Here is a 21200-nt window from a genome sequence, read left to right as displayed (position 1 = left end):
GCAGTTCCCTTAGTTTTTCCCCCGTTCTGTGCTAAAACACCATAACAAAGGAAACTTATGGAGGGGATGACTCATTTGACTTACAGTTCTAGAGAGATAGTCCATAGTGGAGGGGAGGCATGGCGGCAGGGAGAAGGAGCAGGAAGTTGAGAGGCCACATCTTCAAAGCAGACACGAAGCAGAGAGCAAACTGGAGGTGGAGTGAAACTTCTTTCCACAGCCTCCTCCTGCAACGACGTTGTTCTTCCTCCAGCGAGGCCCGACCACCTCTCCAAACGGCACTGCCAATCACCCTAAGAAGCACATGTATTCCTGTGTTCCTCTCTTCTCTGCTGCCCAAGGCTCTATGACCTGCCCCTCAGTGGGATCTCTATCATTAACTGTACCTGATGTCTCTGTATCACGTTACGAAATGTTGGCATTTCCCGGGACTAACGAGGAGTGAAGGCTGGAACCCCTGCACATCAGTGACTCCACAGGGGTCTGGAAAGGCTCAGGGCTCCACGGGAAGTAGAACTTGGGGCTTCAACCACAGCAGATTTGAATCTGGTCTTTGAGTGGCTTGGAGCCTTCACCCCAAATTGTTAGTGATACTCATGGAATCTTCTAGGCTAGGAAGGGTTCTAGGACCATGCAGGGGAGGTGACATCTGTAAAAGATGAGAAGGAGCTGGAGGTGGTGACACACGCTTTTATTCTTAGCATTTAGGATACAGAGGCAGGCCAAACTCTACAAGTTCAAGACCAACCTGGTCTACATAGAAAGCAGGACAGTCATAGCTACACAGAGAGACCCTGTCTCACAAAACCAAACCAAACCAAACCAAGCAGGACAATGAGCAGAGATCTTTCAGTGCTATACTAAGTCATTTCAGGACTTAGGGTACCTCAGGAAGATGCAGGGTTGGATGGTCTTGCCAGAGGAAGCCACCTGAAAAGGCTTCCATAGCCCGCTTTCCCCATGCTGGGAGTGCCTGCTCCAGCCACAGTTAGATAAGTGTCTTCAGCATCAGCCAAAAAGACCATTTACCCTGGCCATCAAGGTCGGAGTGGAGGCCAGGAGAGCAGCAGAATCCTGACGCTTCAAATCTAAAAGGGGTACCAAGCTGACGAATGCCCAAGTGACATCAGCCAGGCAGGGACTGTCTACACAGTCAGCATCCCAACACTTGGAAAGAAGAGGAAGACTTGCTCTGGAGATGGGGCATGCAGCGACAGCATCCGTTAAAGAGAAAGAAGGCTCTCAGTCCACACCGCCGTGATGTCATCATCCCTGAGGCCCTCACAGAAACCACGCCCCATCCCAGCCCTGTGAGTTCCTGGATGCCAATGGAGGCCAGAGGTTTTGTCTCCTGTTTTCTCCAGTAGCTCTCTGTCTTTTTAAAAAAGACTTAGTTCATATACATGAGTACGCCGTCACTCTCTTCAGACACAACAGAAGAGGGCATCAGATCCCACTATGCTGGGAATTGAACTCAGGACCTCTGGAAGAGCATTCAGTGCCCCTAACCGCTGAGCCATCTCTCCAGATCCTCTCCGTCTTATTTTTAAAGATTTATGTATTTTATGTGAGTACACTGTCGCTGTCTTCAGACACACCAGAAGAGGGCATCAGATCCCATTACAGATGGTTATGAGCCACCATGTGGTTTCTGGGAATTGAACTCAGGACCTCTGGAAGAGCAGTCAGTGCTCTTAACCACTGAGCCATCTCTCCGGATCCTCTCCATCTCATTTTTAAACACAGACCTTTCTAAAAATGTGTATGCGTGTAGGCTTAGTGTATGTGTGTGCACCAAGCACATGGGAAGCTTAGAAGAGGATGAGAGGTTTTCTAGAAATGGAGTTTCAGGTGGTCACGAGGCTCTGATGTGGGTGCTGAGAACTGAACCCGGGTCTACAACAGCAGTAAATGCTCTTTTTTTTTTTTTTAAAGATTTATTTATTTATATATAAGTACACTGTAGCTGTCTTCTGACACACACCAGAAGAGGGCATCAGATCTCATTACAGATGAGTGTGAGGCCCCATGTGGTTTCTGGGAATTGAACTCAGAACCTCTGGCAGAGCAGTCAGCGCTCTTAACCATTGAGCCATCTCTCCAGCCCAGCAGCAAATGCTCTTAACTGCTGAGTCATCTCTCCAGCTCTTCTTTCTTATTTTTTGAGATGGAGTCTCTCACTGAACCTGAGCTTAGGATAGACTAGCCAACAAGCTGCAAGGGCCTGTCTGTGCCTCCCAGTACTGGGAATACAGCCATCATGCCTGGCTTTTTAAAAAAAAAATGCTGGAGATCAAGTCCAGACCTTCATGCTTGTAGGGAAAGCACTTTACCTGCAGAGCTACCTTCGCTGCCTCAGGCATTTTGTTACAGTAATGAAAAGAAAAAAAAGGAGACCATCTTATAGTCACTCATTCTTAATCCTGGGAGGCCCAGGGAGAGGGATGATGCCTTGTTCTGCATGGTGGTTGTCAGTCTAATTACAAGGCCGGAAGAAACCATGGGCTAGAGTCAAAGTCGCCACAGTCCACCCCAGTTTCCTCTCTCTCTGTCTCTCTGTCTCTGTCTGTCTCTCTATTCTCTCTCTCTCTCTCTCTCTCTCTCTCTCTCTCTCTCTCTCTCTGCCTCTCTCTCTCCTCTCTCTCATATCTGCAAAGGGCAATGGAATCTAGTCCCTTAAGATCTGGGGCCAGTGCAAGAAGAAGCTGTGTGAACAAACACACGAGAGCAATCTCAGGACTCCTCTCAGGGAAGAAAGAGACGAAAATCACCAAAGAGCCACCAGCAGAACAGAGCCATTTCCTGGAGGCCCCTGAAGAACTCTGTAGAACCGGATGCTCTAAGTGTGGCCCCACAGCACAGACACAGCCCAGGAGCTGGTTAGAGCCTGGTATCTCCGGTCCCACCTCATACCTGAATCAGAATGTTTGAGCATGAGTTTCCCTTCAGTCTTTCATCTTTACCAGACAACTCTGATAGAAAAAGTATCCCCCACCTTGTATTTAAACACTTAGCTTTGCCAAGTGGACCCTTTTGATAACTTCTCTGAATTTTCCAAAGCATGAAGTATGTACTCACGTTTTCCGGCCTCCTGGAAAGCCAGCTAAGGTATAGTCCTGTTTACCTATGCTTTCCCGTAATCCCATCTCAGTCACTGAGACAGAAGGCTCACACTGGCCAACTGTTCTGCAAAATGCAAATTTCGTATGGGAAACACTTCCCCTGGGAGAAAACAGAGCAACTGTCAGGAGAGTTATTTTTAAAGGGGCCAAATGCTCCAGTAAGGCAGCAATTTATCAAATCTCAAAGACAAGGCTTTGAGAGGAAAGGGATTATTTTATCTCACAGTTTACCATCATCCATCTCGAAGGGAAGTCTGGGCAGGAGCTCAAGGCAGGAACCTGGAGGGAGGAACTGAGGCAGACGCCAGGTGCTGCTCACTGCGTCCTCACAGTTTGCTAAGTTTTCTTTCTTATACAACCTAGGACCACCATCTCTGGTGGGCTGTGCCTGTCCCCATCGATCATTAATCAAAAGAAGGCCCCACAGATGGGCCTGCAGGCCATCTTACAGAGGTGTTTTCTCAGCTGAGGTTTCTTCTTCCCAGATGACCCCAGCTTGTGTCAAGTAGATAGAGAATTAGCCAGCACACAAGGGATGTCAGGACAAATGCAAGAGCCCTTCAAGACGAGGGCTCAGAGGGACTTGAGCAAGTTTGCCAGAGGAGGGAATCCTTGTCAACATCTGTCTTCCTTCTTTTCTTTCTAAATGTGTGTGTGTGTGTGTGTGTGTGTGTGTGTGTGTGTGTCCATATGTGTGTGTAAGGAAGCTGTGAAGGGACTGAGGTAGCAGGATAAACTCCATTTTGTCTTAAGACTCCATTCTAAGTTAACTTGCTCTTTGAGAGGCATGGCCCCCACTCTTTAGGTCTAAGAAAAATCACGAAATGTCCCCAGCAGTAGCAAAATAGACACAGCAGCTGCAGCTAGCTGACAACAACAGAGTGGGTTAAGAAAAGTATTTCCCAGGCCAAGGTGCTCCTTTTTGATGTAGACTCCCTCCTTGTGGTTTAACCAGGTGCTGTAAACCAATTAGCTTAAAGACCAACATTGCTTTACCTTCTCACATAATGCCAAGGCTTGGAAACCCCCGCTTGTGGTTTTTTTCCTTTATAAATCCCCTCCACTTAAGCCTGGGGGTCCACTCTCCTTCCTATTCCATTAGAAGGGTTTGTGGCCCAAGCTTGAGCTTGAACAAAGACTCTCATATGCTTGCATCAGAGTTGTGGTTCCTTTGGGGTTTTTGCAATCTGGGCATAACAGCTGGAGGGCAGCCCCAGGTATTATCTTTAGGAACGGCATCAGCATCTTCTGAGGCCAGTCTCTAATTGGCCTAGTGCTCACCAATAAGGCTATGCTGGCTGGCCATGAGACCCAGGAACCTGCCCATTTCTAGCCTCCCAAAACTGCAATTACAAGCCTGTGCCTCCATGCCTGGCATTTTATGTATGTTCTGAGAACTGAAGTCCTGGTATTTGTAAAGTGCTCTGCCAATCGAATCAGCACCACCCTCCAGTCCTATCCCCGTGTCTTAACCGCTGTCAACATTTTTCTATATTCATAAATATTAAGAAGCCAGGCATGATGACATATACCTATAATCCCAGCACTCAGAGGACAGAGGTGGCAGATCTCTGTCAGTTAAAGCCAGCCTTGTCTATGTAGTGAGTGGCAGGCCAGTCAGTACTGCACAATGAGATACTGTCTCAAGTCAAAGCTTCATTTCTCCGGGATGGAGATGACCTACTATCTGATCTCTTCCCCAGTGCAGCCCAGTGCCCATCCTCAGGCTCTCCATCCTTCTCACACGAAATGGTATTGCTGTGACCTCCCTTGCCATTGTAAAGATTCACTGATGGTGGTGTGAGGACTCAGCCATGACATTTAGTGACAGATCTTGACTTCCCTATGACACGCATCAGTGGACCCCCTTGTCTAGCTTTGTCCCATGCCTATAGCTAGAACCATAAACCCAGAACCCTCCAAGTCCCTTGGACGGATGTCTGTCCCACCTGCACGGATGACAAGCTGAATCCCAGTGTGCTTTCTGTCACTGTAATAAACACCATGACCCAAAACACATCCTGGTTTATTTAGCTTACACGCCCCAATTGCAGTCCATCAGTGAGGGAAGTCAGGGCAGGAACTATGGAGGGGTGCTGCTCACTGGCTTGCTCTCCATGGCTTGCTTGGCCTTCTTTCTTATATCACCCAGGACCACCTGCTCAGCAGAGGCAACATCCACAGTGGGCTGAGCCCCTCCCACATCACTCACTAATCAAAAGAATTCCTCTGTAGGCCAATCTGATGGAGGCAACTCTCCCCTCAAACCCCCTCCAGGATTTCTCTGTGTAGCCCTGGCTGTCCTAAAACTCACTCTGTAGACCAAGCTGGCTTCTAACTCAAGAGATCTGCCTGCCTCTGCCTCCCTAGTGCTGGGTTTAAAGGCGTGCGCCACCACCATCTGGCTGTCAATTCTCAATTGAGTTTCTTTCTTCCCAGACAACTCTAGTTTGTGTAAAACTGACAACAAAACTAACCAGCAAAGACTGGGTGTGATTTGGTGGGACCTGTGCCACCTGGCAGCATCTGACATGTAAGCTTTCATAAGAGAATGCCTTTGGCTACACATCAACATCTAAGGCATCTAGTTACATTGCTATCTCATGACACTGCTGTCTCACATGTGAACAAAATATTCCCTGCATCAATGGCTGGGCATAGAGACAAGGGTCTGCCCGAGTGGGTGGCCTGTGAAGGATACATTTCCTTTCCAATTCCTCTTTGCTTCTTAGTGCAATTAATTAGGTTTACGAAGGAAAGCACTGTTTGCCTAAGTGCCATTAAAAGCTCCCCAGCTTGCTGGCTTTTCTGGTCATCAGTTTCCTCCCCCTCCCCCATGTGAAAGGCAAATGGGGTGAGTTGCCCTTCCACAGGAAGTGGTTCATATTCCTCATTCTTTTCATTGGCACTGTTACATCCTGGGTGTTGGTAAGCTTTTGAAGTCAGATGGAAGGCCTTTCTTCCTCACTTATGGTTTTAAAAGCATCATTCAGTATTAGCACTACACTGAGATGCTGTTAGAGATGTAAATGAGAAGCACTAGGTGGGACTGGTTCAGACAAGCACCCCAGGTGATGCTCAGCACATCTGAGAATGTCCACAGCATGACATTTCCTCAGATTTGGTGATGACACAAGACACAGTGTCACCCAGATCCAGCTTGGTGACTCAGTTGTTGGAACATACATATCGAAGTATGATTAACTCAGAGTAGGTGCCATCACCAGAGACACACCACATCATGGGTGACGGCTGAGAAAGTTGTATTTCTGGAGTACTTGGCACTACCTGTAGGCTCCACAGACGAGCCTCTTCTCTCCCAGCAATAGTTTACAGCTGGTGAAACCTTAGAAGGGATGCATGAGTGTTATAAATGTCTCACAAAGCTTTCTGCCCTTCCAGAAGGGTTCGACTTTGAGGAAACAGCTATTACAGCAGTGCTCTAGACTGATGAGGCTGTTGGCTTTTGTACTTCCAAAATATACTTGTTTTGTTACTTCCATATACTTGTTTATCCCAGATTAATAGAGGGTTTCTACTCCCACTTAGGGAGTGTCCTGGGCATCCCAGGATGTGACAACCTTCTAAGCCTGCAAAACGATGGGAGAAATGACCATTCGTTGTGCCTACAGAGGCAGGCAAGGGACTCCGAACTGACATGTGGGTAAACCTCCAGGGTCTAACCAGCTCAGGGCTCTTATTCTCAGTAGTGTGAGCAGTCTGGGGGAGACTGTTCTTTGCTGTGGGTGTCACCCTGTAATGTATGGTGCTTGGCACTACCCCTGCTATGAGAAGCTGCGTCTTCTGATGGTGTTAGCTAAAACACCCACACAGGCTGGGGAGGTGGCTGTGTCAGCAAAACACACGTGCAGGTGTGAGGATCTGAGTCCAGATTCCTGACACCCAAGTAAGGAAATCAAAAAGCCAGTGTGTAGGTTCACACCTCTAATCCCAGCGCTGGGGAACACAGAGAGACAGGTAGGTAGATTTCTTGGAGCTTGCTGGTCAGCAAGTCTAGCCAAATCACGGAGTTCCAGGTTCACTGGATGACCCTACCTCAAAAAGTAAGGTGGGAAGTGGTTGAAGAAGACACTGATATTAATCTCTGACCTCCACACACACACAGCTGTAGATGGTATATAGTATAGACAGACAGATGGAGCGACAGAGAGGCCAGATGTCATCTAAATATCTGTAACGTAGGGGCAAGGGCAAAATCAGAGCCGACCCCCTTATCTTCAAAGAGGGGATGGGCCGTTGGGAAAACTGCCTTATTTCACTAGAGAAAGAGAACCAACTTGTGTTTAGTAAAACCAGAAAGCAGGCAGGGACAGAGACTCCTAGACTCTTCTCACCAAAATAAGTAAATAAATAAACAAACAACAAATAAACAAAAGCAACACACACACACAGGCTGTTTTCATAGGTGACTTTACTGCTTGTTCGCGGTCGTTTCTCTTGACAGTGATTCTTGGCCGAGTGTGTGAGACAGGAAGGCATTGAGAAGCCGTCAGAGAGAGCATCCTTCTTGTCCTCGACTTCTTCAACCATCAAAATATTTCATTTATAAAAATTAATCTAAATATAAATATTGAAGCTAAAGATCAAAATCACTGATGACAAAATAATTTCTGGAACTATAACATGTTTATGGTTTAAATAGTAAATTAAATCTTTGTACTTATTTGGCACAAGGAAACCTCTTATAAAAGTTCAAACAGGCTTTTTCTTCGTTGTTCTCATTTTTTGCAAGGCTTACACAGTACACGCTTTGTCCGAAGAGAATGGAGTATTTTAACACTGTTAGCACAAAGGCAGCCTCATGCCTCCTAAGGGAAAACATCCTGTTTGGAAGTCAGATCTTTTTGTTGTGTTGTTTTTTGTTTTTTGTTTTTTTTTTTTTTTTAAATTTTGTTTTAATGTGAACCACACCCACTAGGTAAAATGTCAAAGTTTTACTGTTTTCATGAAGTCCTTTCTCTGGGGTGACACACACATCAGCAGGAGCATTATGGGAAGACACAAGGACCCCCTTCAGTGGCAATGGCACACAACACAGGGAGAGCAGTTCAATTAAGTCTGGGGATGCACGGGAGAACCAGAGAACTCGGAAGGGAAGACAGGGCTGGGCTTCTGGGGGTGGGGGCATTCCAGTTAGAACCAGCTCACATGTATGGCTTCAGCAAGTTCACTGGTCTGACCTTTAGTTATGGATTCTGGAAAGCCATAAGAGAGAGACACTAGACAGAACTGGGCACACCGTGTCCTTCAGAGCCAGCACTAATGGCCACTCCTGTGCCTCCCTCCTTTACCCTCTCCCCACCGCATCCTATGATTCAGAAAATCCCAGAAGCACACAGCAGGCCCCCAGGGAGTCCGGCACAGGGTCAGACCTATTTGTGTGCGTAAATACACTTCACATACTCATGCATTTATTCCAGCCCCTGCCGTGAAACAAACAGCGAAATTTGGGGTGAGGGCCACCTCTGCGTCCCTCACAACCCACACTGCTTTTCTCTAAGGGGGTTTGCTGCCATTCTGAATCCTGTTGAATTTGGCAGGAGATGGATTTTGGAGAATGGGAATGCTTTTCCTGCAGAGTTATATTTTACAACAGCCCATTCATGACCAAGCCACATTATGCTGACCCTGAAAGCTGTCCTTTAAGTTAGACTAATAGTGACGTTGTCCCTTAGGCCCCTCTCCCCCTCAGTAAATCCATGCAAAAACCCCCGAATTCAGAATGAGACATGGTTTCAGAGAGACCTGGGTATGGCATTGGTGGATCAGAGCTTTTCATCTGGTGGTTGCCAAGCAGTGGGGAGGACAGAAGCATAGGGCTGGGGGCTGGGGGCTGGGGGCTTAGCTGGAGGTGGTCAAGCATTTCCCAATGAGACTGTTTCTATGGCCCCCTGCTCTTAGCGTCTGTTAGGAGGTGACAAGAAAGGCTCAGTGATGGTACTAACCCCCACCTTCCTAGCCCCCAATTCCTCACTAGAAGCTTTCTATTGGATGAACTGGTGATGGGGATTAAAGGGATTAAAAACACATAGGGCTGGTAAAGACAGCACACAGGAGCAAATTAAACTGGCACAATGCATCTTCTGAACACAGAGCTCTGCTATTGGAAGCCAGCGTCCTGATATTCGGTCTCAGATTCCCCTGGGAGCCTAAGGCAGAGAGTGGGCAAGACCTCAGTGTTGCAGACTGAGAAGGCCTTCTGGGTGAGGTATCAGGACAGCCCCGTGCAGCAGTGCACTGCAGCCCCTCCTCCCCCTGGCCCTCGCCTCAGTGGAAATCCACACAGTACTCGATGGCTGTTGGGTCAAGGCACTGTCGTGTACGGCCGGAGGCAGTGGGTCACTGGCTGTGTGCGGAGTTCCGGACTTTAGTACATCACAGCTGACTCCAGAACAGGCTCCTGAGGGAGGGAAGCAAGATGGGACAGTGTCACCAGCTCCTGACAAACTAAACCAGTCGTGTCTGGCAGACTGGTCGCAGGGGAAGACTGGACACTTTCTCCCTCCTGGGATGTACTGAGGTTTTCCAAGTAGGTTAGGATAGAGACCCCTGTTTGAAAATGGCCCGCTGATTCTTAGGAAACAGGTTTCCTGTTAAGTGTAGTTGGATATTTTGTTATGCATAATTTAAGCATCTTACCAAACTCTAATGCTCACATTACAAACTCATAAACAAACTGGCATTTGTTTCTGGAAAGAACTGTGGACAGCCATGTCAGATCTCTGTCCTAATGCACTGGACTGAGTGTTCTCTGAAATTCCGACACACGTATTGCTATGCACTGTTTTGAGACAGCATCTTGTAGACCTCGTGTTCACTGTGTAGGCCAGGCTGGTCTTGAGTTTGTAGCAATCCTCTGTGTCAGCCTCCTTTAACTCAGCTGCAAATTGCTCTTTTTATATTCATCGACAAATTGAGTATTTAACTTAAAGAGTTTGTGTGTGAGTATGCAAGTGTGTGTATGGTGTGCGACTGTGTGTGTGCATGTATATATGATATATGCATGTGTGCACATGATGTGTGTATACAGTGTGTGTACACATATGCATATGTGTGCATAGGGTGTGCACATGTGCATGTGTATGTATGATGTATGTGCATGTGTGTATGGTGTGGGAGTATGTATATGTGTGTGTATGGTGTGTGAGCATGCATACTTGTATATGTGTATATGATATGTGTGTGTGAATGACATCTGTGTGCATGCACACCTGTATGACCTGTATGTGGGTATATGGTATGTATGTGCATGTGCATCCATGTGTATGGTGTATGAATATGTGTATACATGGCTTTGGTATGTATGGTGCATGTGAGTGTGTGCATATCTATGGTGTGTGTGTATGGTGTGTGCATATGTATGTGGGTATATAGTGTGCAAGTATGTGTATAGTATATGTGCATGTATGTGTATGGTGTGGGAGTGTATGTATGCGTGTATATGGTGTATTTGGGAGTGTGCACATATATATGGTGTGTGAGTGCATGTGAGTTTGTGTGTGTATATCTATGGTGTGTGTGTGTGTGGTATGTGTGTGTGTACACCTGTGTGTGGGTATATGGTGTGTGTGCATGTGCGTGCATATGTATGGTATGTGTGCATATGTGTTCAGTGTGCAAGTGTGTGCGCACATGTGTGAGTGTATTTGCCTGAGTGGAGGTCAGAGGACTTTCAGGAGTTTGTTCTTTCTTTCCATGGTTGTTAGGTTTGTACGACAAGGGCTTTTACCCCTGTGCTGGACAGTTTTATGTCCACTTGACACAAGCTAGAGTCTTCTGAGAGGAGGGAGCGTCAATGGAGAAAACACTCTTGAGATTCTGCTCTAGGCAATCTTGTGGGCATTTTCTTAATAGTGATTGATGGGCGAGGGCCCAGCCCATTGTGGGTGGGGCCATCCCTGGGCTGGTGGTCCTGGGTTCTATAAGAAAGCAGGCTGAGCAAGCCATGGAGATCAAGCCAGTAAGCAGCACTCTCCATGGCCTCTGCATCAACTCCTGCCTCCAGGATCCTGCCCTGTGTGAGTTTCTGCCTTTGTTTCCCTCAGTGGACTGCGACTCAGGATATAAGCACATAACCATTTTCTCCCCAAGTTGCTTTTGGTCATGGTGTTTCATCACAGCAATAGTAACCCTAACTAAGACACCCCATGGCCCATGTCACCGGTGCCTTGCTATGTAACTGTGGCTTAATGCCATGCAGCCCTGACTGGCCTCCAACTTGCAGCAATCCTCCTGCCTTAGCTCCTCTTTGATAAAATTACAGATCTACAATGTTGTTTCTGCAGTGAACACCCCTTTATCCCTGCCTGTGCGATTCCCAGAGTCTGGAACATCACCCTTTGCCAAGCCCTTTGTCACATTTAGGGGCAGCTGCTGACTCCGTTTAGGAAGAGGCATTTGTGGCTAACAGAAACTTACAAGTGCGTGTGGATCCTTCCAGAGTCAAAAAGCCCTTACACATCCACCAGACCTGGCCCTCTGGTTACAGCTGGTTCCTAAACAGAGCTACATAGAGGTACAGCTGAGATGACAGACTCAGGTTAAAGAGGTCAGCAGTGCCACACGGGATGGCACACACCCTCTCCAGACACCTCTCCCCGAATCTAAGGCAGGTCAGAAGACCAGAGAGAAAGGTTGCCTCTTGGGGCTCTGCTGGGGCAGAGGAAGGAGGGAAAAGCCTGCATGATAGGGGATGGGGGGCATCATGTGATGTAACAGGCACAGAGATACTTACCATCAAGTCCTTGGTGTTACTGGTACTTGCCGTGGGCCTGTTTGTGGAGGAGCCTTGTAGAAGGAAATTGCGGTTAAATGTCTTAATGGGGGTCACAGAAGATGCTTCAATTTTTTCAGCTAAAAAGGAAACAGAGAATAAGAATTAGAAGCTAGCGAGATGCTGTCAGGAGGATTTGGCCTCGTTTTCCTAAAGGAGAAGCTCAGTAAGTAAAGCACCCTGCCTCCCCCATCTTTATAAACTACATCACACTCATCTGTGACCCAAGGTTTGCTTCTGAGGGGACCCAAGTCAAGACATGGAAGAACATCTGGAGAGACGGCTCAGGAGGTAGGAAGGTTTGCCATGCCTGAGTTTGGATCCCAGTACCATGTAAAACAGCTTGTAATCCAGGGCTCCCACACACATGAACACACATGCATGCCACCTACACACATGCAATCTCATCAATGTTCACACACAAACTATGCATGTATCCTCACACTCATACACACACCCAAACACATACATCAACACACTGCACACATATACACACAGTCTCACACACAAATTTGAACATACATTCAAACCCCCACCCATGCACACACTCACGCACTTAGACTCACATATGTGCAAACAGATGCATACATACTAAAAATACTCAAAAACACACTTATACCCCCCCACATACACTTTCAAAGCCTCACACTCAAACTGGTAGAAACTCTCACATTAACATACCCACAAATCACATACTCACAGAATACTCTCACATACAATGACATACAACAACATATTCATGCACATTCCCTCACTCATGCACACACTGTTACACACCAAGTCCATGCCTACACTCAGACACACATACCAATACACACATGTATACACCTGATTCTCCCACATGCATAAACTTTCACAGTATACTAATATGATCTCCCTCTGTCTCTCTCTGTCTCTCTCTGTCTCTCTCTGTCTCTCTCTCTCCCTCCCCTCCCCAATCATACACTTCATATAATCCGCCACAGACACATCAACACAGGCAATCACTCTAACTAATCTCATGCTCACACACACGCCCACATTCAGTTGCACAATGAGCCCCACATCCTCACATGCACTCACACCAACCTCACACCCACACCCACACCCACACATACCACCACCACCACCACCACCACCACCACCACCACCACCCTCATACACCTACTCTCACAAATACAACTCACCTGTGCACACTCACACCCTCACACTCCCAGTCTCCCACACTTTCACACATACACTTGCTCACACAGGCACACTGACATACACCATTGTTCTCACACCTGTTGGGGGTTGGAGATCCTCATGTATACCAAGTGGTGCCATGCAAACCCTGCTTCTCAGTCTACAGGTTATTAGTTAATCAAAGGCTAGAGCTTGTGATTGGTCAGTAGAGGGAAAAAGGCAAGACATGAGGATCGAGTGAGGGGTCTCAGGTAGGGACCGAGAGAGAGAAGAAAGAGGACTTGAGAGAGGAGGAGGCCTCCTGAGAAGAGATGGACCATGAACAGGTGCCCAGGAGAAACAGCAAGTGGCAAGGGACATACGGCTGGGATATAAGGTAGAATAGCTCAAAACCTGCCCAACCTAGGCTTACGGCTTGTTAATCAAACAGCAGGATTGTGTGTCTTTTATATGGACTGGCTAGAATATTATAATCCATTTTACACATACACACTTGTGCTCACTTGTCGTAGTACACACTTTCTCACACACTCACAAGTAAGATGGATTAGCACAGTCCTTGGGGAGCGGGCGCACTGGATCTGGCCCTCACACTTCCTCACACTCAGCAACCCCGGGTTGGTGTTTTAAGTGCAACACACCTTTCACAGGAGGGGCAGGTAGTTTCCTCCTCTGCTGCCTCGACGTGTCTATAGTTTGTACCTACGAAGAAACATGGCTGTCAGTACAGTTCTGTAGATTTGGAACTTTCCAGGTCATGCAATGTTCCAATGGGGTAAGGAAAGGCAGATGCACCTGACTCCTTTGCTTCTGATCCCGTCTTCTTGTGAGACGCACACATGGCGCTATGTTTAAGCCAGCGATGGTCAGGGCTGAAATGCGGCTCTCGATGTCAGAGATCTTCATGGGACAGAAAGACAGGTTCAGTGAATACCAAAGGGAAGAATCTTGGTTTAAAAAGTGTCACGAACTATAAATAATGAATGAATCTGTTTTCATGTCTGCTCATCCATTCACTCATTTCTGTTTTCCTTTTTGAGACAAGGGTCTCATGTAGCCCAGGCTGGTCTGAAACTTGCTAGGTAGCTGAGGATGACTTTGAACTCATGATCTTCCTGCTTCCACCTCCTAAGTGCTGGAATTATAGGTGTGTGACACAACACCTGTAATTTTCATTCATCTAAATTCTACCAGTGACTGATCTATCCAGTGCTGTAAGGAAAAGATGAAACATAGGAAGTGGATACTTTTAAGTTTCTAGTTTTACAGCTCTGGAGTATGTCAACAGCCCCATTAGAGTAGGCACAGGGGCAAATCGAAGGCCTGGAGCATTGTGGGAAAGCTAGTCCAGAGCCATGTAGGTCTGAGTAAAGTTTATTAGGGCTAGGATAAGGTTTTGGTTTGTTTTGAAAAGGAACTGGAGCCTTGGTCCTCAGGGAAGTGATGCCGAGGTAATAAAAACGTCAAAAAGCGAGACCCACATTGGTGTTACAGTGGCATGGTGGATATGTGAGTAACCAAGGATGGAACTCATGCCTGGTTCTGTAGACCTGGCCAAACACCCGTGCTGCAGAGGTCACAGGCTCCAGGAAAGAGCCCGTCATTATTTTGCTAAGTGGACACAGCTTCAAACTGTCTTCTGAATACTCATCTTTTTATACCCGTAGCTTAATGCAGCTTCCATTTGTCATCAAATGTGAGCCACCTGATGTGGGTGCCAGGCTTGGAGCCCAGGCCCTCTGAAAGGGTAGGATGGGCTCTCCACTGCTGAGTCATCTCTCCAGCTCAGACTCCATTTTTGTTAAGTGTCAGGAGTCATTCCTTCGGGCTAGACAACTGTGGCCTGGCCCTCGTGTAGCTTTGGGTCCCTGGTAAAAAAAAACAGCAGGAAGCAACCCACAGAATGAAAGAGGTTGCCTTGGGATGGGTGGGAGGGGACCAGCATAAAGCATGAATGTGTGTGCATATGTGTGTGTACAAGTTTGTAAACACACACACACACACACACACATATGCGCGTGTGCTGTGGGTGCCAGGGGCTGACATTCCAATTCTTTCCACCCGGTATTTTCAGAGAGTATCTCTCACTGAACCTAGAGCTCATGGATCTGAAGAGCCTGGCTGGTCTATGAACCTAGAGTTCATGGATCTGAGTAGCCTGGCTGGTCTGTGAACCTAGAGCTCATGGATCTGAGTAGCCTGGCTGGTCTGTGAACCTAGAGTTCATGGATCTGAGTAGCCTGGCTGGCCTGTGAATCTAGAACTCATGGATCTGAGTAGCCTGGCTGGTCTGTGAACCCCAGGGGTTCTTGAACCTCTGCCTCTCCAGCACTGGGGTTACAGGTGCATGACACCTTGGCCAGCTTTCTATATGGGTGCTGGGATCTGAACTGGGGCCCTCAGGTTTGTGGCAAGCACTTTACTGGTTGAACCATCTCTTCAGCCCTCGGGATACTTCTTAAAGGAAGCCCAAGGCAGATGCCATAGATCTAAGATCTGGTATGGAAGGGAGATGTCTATTTTAGGAGGGGTTTGTGGGCTGAAGAGATGGATCACTGGCCAAGAGCACTGGTTGCTCTTCAGAGGACCTGAGTTTTGACTCCAGCATCCACATAGTGGTTCATAGCCATCCAGAATTTCAGTACCAGGGGATCTAATGATTTTTCCCCGACCACACATGCCGATGGTGCATATACAAACATCCAAGAAACACACACACACACACACACACACACACACACACACACACACAAAGGAAGAAAAGGTTTGATCAAGTCCTTTGCTATAGAAGGCCAGCTCTATGCAAGCCCACTGGAGATGACCGTCCTTGGTAGGCACCATGACTTTGAAATGGATCTGTGAAGTGGGAGCTTCCTATTGCAACCTGAGCAGAGAGGAGGGGGCTCACCTGGAGCTCTGCGTGGTGCACCTGGGCTGCAGCTGCAGCCACCTGGTCCTCCAGATCTGCCAGTTCTGTCTCACCCGTGCTGCTGTGGATGCAGCGGGCAGCATCTTCCAGCTCACTCAGCTGACCCTCCAGCCCGTACACCGTGCCTGCTGCCAGGTACACCTGCAGAGAACACACAGCTCTGAGCCCAGTGGACTGGGGTTGGCCAGGTTCTTTAAAGCGACACCAGAAAACTGGGCTTAACACGAGGGGAGACCTGGGAGCCCCCACTTATCAACATGTGAGCAGGAAGCCTTTGACACCTCTCCTCCTCCAAGCACTGAGATATTCACGATGGGGTTGTTTTGGAATAGTTTACACGAAGCGACCCTGTTTAAGCACAGCAACAGACATCCATCACTGGGTACATTGGAAGTGGTGGTGACGGTGAGGTGCCTGCCATTAGCCATTTTTACAAAGCAATGGGAGACAGATCTGAGCCCTGAGCACAGAAGGATTCATATTTTTACTTGTGTTTTCTGAAAGTGTTTTCCTGGCACTGTGGGGAGGGGACACAGATGTTTGCCACTGAGCACAGCTGAGTAAGAACCTCCCACCAAAGTGATGGGGCTTGAAGGGCCAGAGGAGGGAGGAATGGTGACGTGCTTATCGTCCCAGGAACTAAGGCAGGAGATTCATATGACTTATCATTTAAAATCTCATTTATTTGTGTGTGTTAGGTATGTGCACATGCGTGTGCCACAGTGTGTGTGCACGCATGTGCACACATGTGTATATGTGTGTGTAGGTCAGAGAATGGCTTGCAGGAGTCGGTTTTCTCCTCACACCATGTGGTTCCTAGGGAATTGAACTCATATTGTCAGGCTTGGTGGCAAGCATCTTCACCCACTGAATCATCTTGCTGGCCCAGGACTTAGCACTTTGAATGTTCAGGTGACTCTAAAGATAGATACTGTCATAACCACTATGCTAACGACCATGTTTTATATCCCAGGAAAGCCCAGAGTCACCCTGAGTCTCACAACTGGGATGAGGTGGAGCCTCGACATGAGTGGGGGAGAGCTGGTGCAGGTCCTATACTTCTACATCCCTACCCTGAGGTGCTGTGAGCTTTAATTTCTATCAGACTATTATCAAGTTTCACAATTCAGCACTCGGACCCAGGCATACAATGTTGTACACTGGTGGGTAGCATTTTAATACTGGCTCAACATAAAGGAAGTCAGTGTTGCCCCTCCATAAAATGTTACTCTAATCTGCTAAAAAGCAGCCTGCTGAAAGCTGCCTGGGATTGCTTGCTTAGCAAAAGTGAGTACTGGGTGGAAACAATGGTTACTTTGTAATGCTTGCGTCCTGTTCAAACTGGTGCTGATGCCTGCCTCCTAGTTCAGTGAGACTCTCAGAGAGGCTGAGAGATGGGGACCGGTGTTCATTAAGGAAGGGCTCTGTAGTTGAAGCCCCAGGACAAAGAGCTCTGCATAGACCTCTTTACTGCAAGATTCTAAGAAGTGTGTGTGTGTGTGTGTGTGTGTGTGTGTGTGTGTGTACATGTGTGTACATGTGTGTACATGTGTATACATGTCTGTATAGGTGGGGAGGTCAGAGAACAATCTTGCTGTTTCCCAGTCTCTGTGCATCTTGACTGTTGAGTCAGTGACTCTCATTGGATAGGCTAAAGATGGAATTCAGGCCCTCAGGTTTGCAAGGCATGTACTTACCATGGACAGGCTAGACTCCATTTTAAGACTAGAGGCCATGCTGCTATAAGATCAAAAGAAGTTCATTCCTGTTTTCTATAAAACTTACTTGGCCACGTCTTGACCCATTTTCTGGAGTTTGACATGTCCCACACCCACTATTCTGACTATACTCTGACCCTCTGACCATCACCCCATAAGATGTTCTGCCAAATTCATGTGAGATGTTCAGCCATCTTCCCACATAACCCCAAATCCCCAAACCCTTGGAAAGTCCCTAGCCTTGCAGTTTGGGTACTTTAAAAGCTCCATTGCTCCTGTGTTCTGGGCTGACCTCTCATGTTTAGGGAGGCAGGTTCCAGACCAGATATATTTTGCACATATAACGCCTGCCATAAATCTGGTTGATTTGGGTGGTGGTCTCTACTCTCATTCAGTGGGGTTAACATTTATCCTACTGAGCTATACTCCAGCCACACTACCACCCCAGCCACACTACCACCCCAGCCACACTACCACCCCAGCCACACTACCACCCCAGCCACACTACCACCCCAGCCACACTACCACCCCAGCCACACTACCACCCAATCCCCATGGGGTCTAGGAGTCTCTCAGGCACAGATCTCAATTTTTACAGAAAGAACAAATGCTCCAGACAGGGTGGTCCCTTTAGCATCTTGTTAGGTGCAGTGTCCATAAAATGTGCCATACAGACGGTAGTGTTTTCTCCCATGCTCACAAACGGCAGAGAGCTACTTAAGTGACCATGGCTGCTGCCATGAGTTTTGGGGCCACTTCCTTTCTGGAGCTTTGGGGCAGCAACAGAATCTTGGGAAGGACAGATGTCCTCTGTTCCATCCTGTGGGTGGGCATTTCCAGTGTGCCTATGGCCCCTGGTTGTAAAGAATACAGGCAGCAAGAAATGAAGCTAAAAGAAAATTGGGGTGTGTGTGTGTGTGTATGAGAGAGAGAAGAATGTGAATATGCAGTAAGAGTATGAGTGTGTGAGAGAGTGTGTACCAGAATGTGTGTGAGTATGTGTGTATTGTGTATATGAGAAAGGATGTGTGTGAGTGTGTGTGAGTATTGTGTGTGAATGTATGTGTGAATGTGAGTATGAGTGTGTGTGTGTGTATGTGTGTGTGTAATCATAGGTTAGTATAAGTTGACATTGTCTTAGAGCAAAATAAATGAGACAGGTCCTCAGATGGGCACAGGAGGGGACAGGGCTGACTCCTCCCTTAGTCATCTCTTCTCTCGCTCCTCTGAGTAAATCCTGAGGTGGCTCATCCTCTTGTTCACACTCTGTGCTACCTGCTCTCTGCTGATCCTTTTGGGTCCTTTTCTATCCTTCACTGCCCTGATGTCTCCTGTTTACCTGACTTCCTGTGTTGACTAGTGTGTATTTTTTTTTAAGATTTATTTATTTTTATCTTATGTGTACACATGCTTTGCCTGCATACATCTAAGTGCACTATGTATATGCGGTACCTTTGGAGGACAGAAGAGGGAGTCAGATTCCTTGGAACTGAGGTTACAGGAAGTTGTGAATTGTCACATGGGTGCTGGGAATAGAACTCGGGTCCCCTGGAAGAACAACCAGCGCTTTTAACTGCTGAGTTGTCTATCCAGGCACCGACGGTTGGTTTTAATTGTCAACTTGATACAATCTAGAGTGACTCGGGAAGGGAGTCTCAGTGAGGGGTTGTCTAGATCAGGTTGGTTTGTAGGGATTATCTTGATTAGTAAGAAGACCTGCCCACTGTGGGTGGCACCACTCCCTAGGCAGACTGTACAAGAGAGAGTGAGCTGAGCACCAGCATGGGTACATTCATTCACTGCTCTTGGCTATGGATGAAATGTGACAGGCTACTTCAAATTCCTGCACCATAAGATCCCCACAGTGGAGGAGACAGTAACCTGCAATTGAGTGGAATGAGCCCTTTCTCCCTCAAGTTACCCTTGTCGGGGTAGGTTATCACACCAACAGGAAGTGAAATGAAGACACCAATCTTTATGACTTTCATGACCATGCTTCCCTGGCTAATAGGACAGGCCAGCTCAAGGTTAAAGGCGAGAAAGCGTCGGAGTTGTGTTAGAAGCCCACTGACTGTGGCTAGCTTCCACTGGCAGGGCACTCTCCCAGGCTTCAGCTTCCTTAGCTCTGGTCGTGCCACTTAGGTATGGAACAGCCTTCTCTGTCCTGTTCTTCCAGCCCTCCGGTATTTCTTAACTTTGCCCACACCTTAGTTAATAGTTTCCTTACAAATCTCTCCCCTCCCAACTAGACCCCAGCAGACACAGCTTCTCAGAGACGGTCTGAAATCTGTTTTCCGCCCAAGGAACTGAACTCTCACTGTGTGCAGCTGGAGAGGGTGAGAGGAATCCAGAGTGTGCTAGACATTAGGGGAGACAGTAGCTGATCTTACAGAGCAGATGCAAGGGGGACTGTGGACCTCTGATTCCTGGGCTCGCCTCTAACCAAGTGAATAAGCCATTGATGAAACGGTTTCTTTGTTCTGTGTGGTGTAGCCCCCACAGCCCCAGAAGCATTTCCAAGGGTGAGTACTCAAAATAGAATGTTCTCGTTTATCTGAGAGTCCTGGCTCCCAGCAACCATATTGAGAAGGAAAGAGAAGATGGTAAGGTTTGGTCCCCAGCACAAAGGCAACTGGGGGCTGGGGGGAGATCAAGGATGAAATGCACTTTTTACAGTGCAGACCAACAAAAGCCATGATTTAATTAAGGCAGCTGCAGCCAGGGGCTGCTTTCAGAGCCAGCCCTGCCTTTTCCTATGGCTCAGCTACATTCCACCCAGGGCACAAGAGGGTAAGCCCGGCTGCCCAGGGCTCTGTGATCTGCTGGATTAGAAAGCTGAGGTGAAAAAAAGAATTCTTCCCACTCTTACTCAACACTTTACAGAATTCAAAGGCACATGGCGAAAGAGGGGGAGGGGAAGAGAGGCAGGCATTCCTAGGCATCACTCTGGAGAACAGGACAGGGCTAGAGCGGAGGGGGTGGCACAAAAAGGGGGTAATAGGCTGCAGATCCAGCCACACAAAAAACACCACACCATCACCCTATGCTGTGGAGATGCACACAAGGCCTCAGCTCCAATATGGTTTTGGCAGATGGGTGTATGCTTAATACAGTGAGAGAAAACTGACCGTTGTCAGTGTATCTGTGAGTGCGCATACGTGTGTGTGTGTGTGTGTGTGTGTGTGTGTGTGTGTGCGCATACATGTAAGAGGCATCCGGAGGTGTTACTCTTCAGGTGCCATCTGACATGCATTTTGGGACAGGGTCTCTGACCTGGAACTGACCCAGTGAGACTTATTAACCAGAGCCAGGTCCCTGCTTCCCCAGCCCTGGATGACAAGTCCATTCTGCCATGTCTGGCTTTTCTGTATGAATTCTGGGTTTGGAACTCAGGCCTCTATGGTTGCACGGTAAGCACTTTACCCACCAGCTATCCGCCCCCCCCCCCCCCTGCCTGGAGAACTAAGGTCCTT

The 21200-nt window shown here is 47.7% G+C and overlaps 1 protein-coding gene across 13 annotated transcripts in view; it reads right to left on the bottom strand.

The window, feature by feature from the left end:
* Positions 1-7537: 7537 nt before the first annotated feature.
* The window catches only part of Myrip (myosin VIIA and Rab interacting protein), a 167050-nt gene continuing 153387 nt past the window's right edge, over positions 7538-21200 (bottom strand). For all 13 annotated transcript variants that reach the window (NM_182844.2, XM_039081681.2, XM_039081687.2 and 10 more), the window contains 5 exon segments: positions 7538-9543; positions 11878-11996; positions 13722-13782; positions 13876-13980; positions 15989-16150. In NM_182844.2, coding sequence (NP_878264.2) covers positions 9511-9543; positions 11878-11996; positions 13722-13782; positions 13876-13980; positions 15989-16150 — 480 coding nt within the window. In that variant the 3' untranslated portion in view covers positions 7538-9510.

The sequence above is a fragment of the Rattus norvegicus genome, chromosome 8, assembly GCF_036323735.1.
Source record: "Rattus norvegicus strain BN/NHsdMcwi chromosome 8, GRCr8, whole genome shotgun sequence".
In the NCBI taxonomy this organism is placed as follows: domain Eukaryota; kingdom Metazoa; phylum Chordata; class Mammalia; order Rodentia; family Muridae; genus Rattus; species Rattus norvegicus.
Note: the sequence above shows the minus strand (reverse complement) of the source record. Positions and strands in the feature narration are given on the sequence as shown.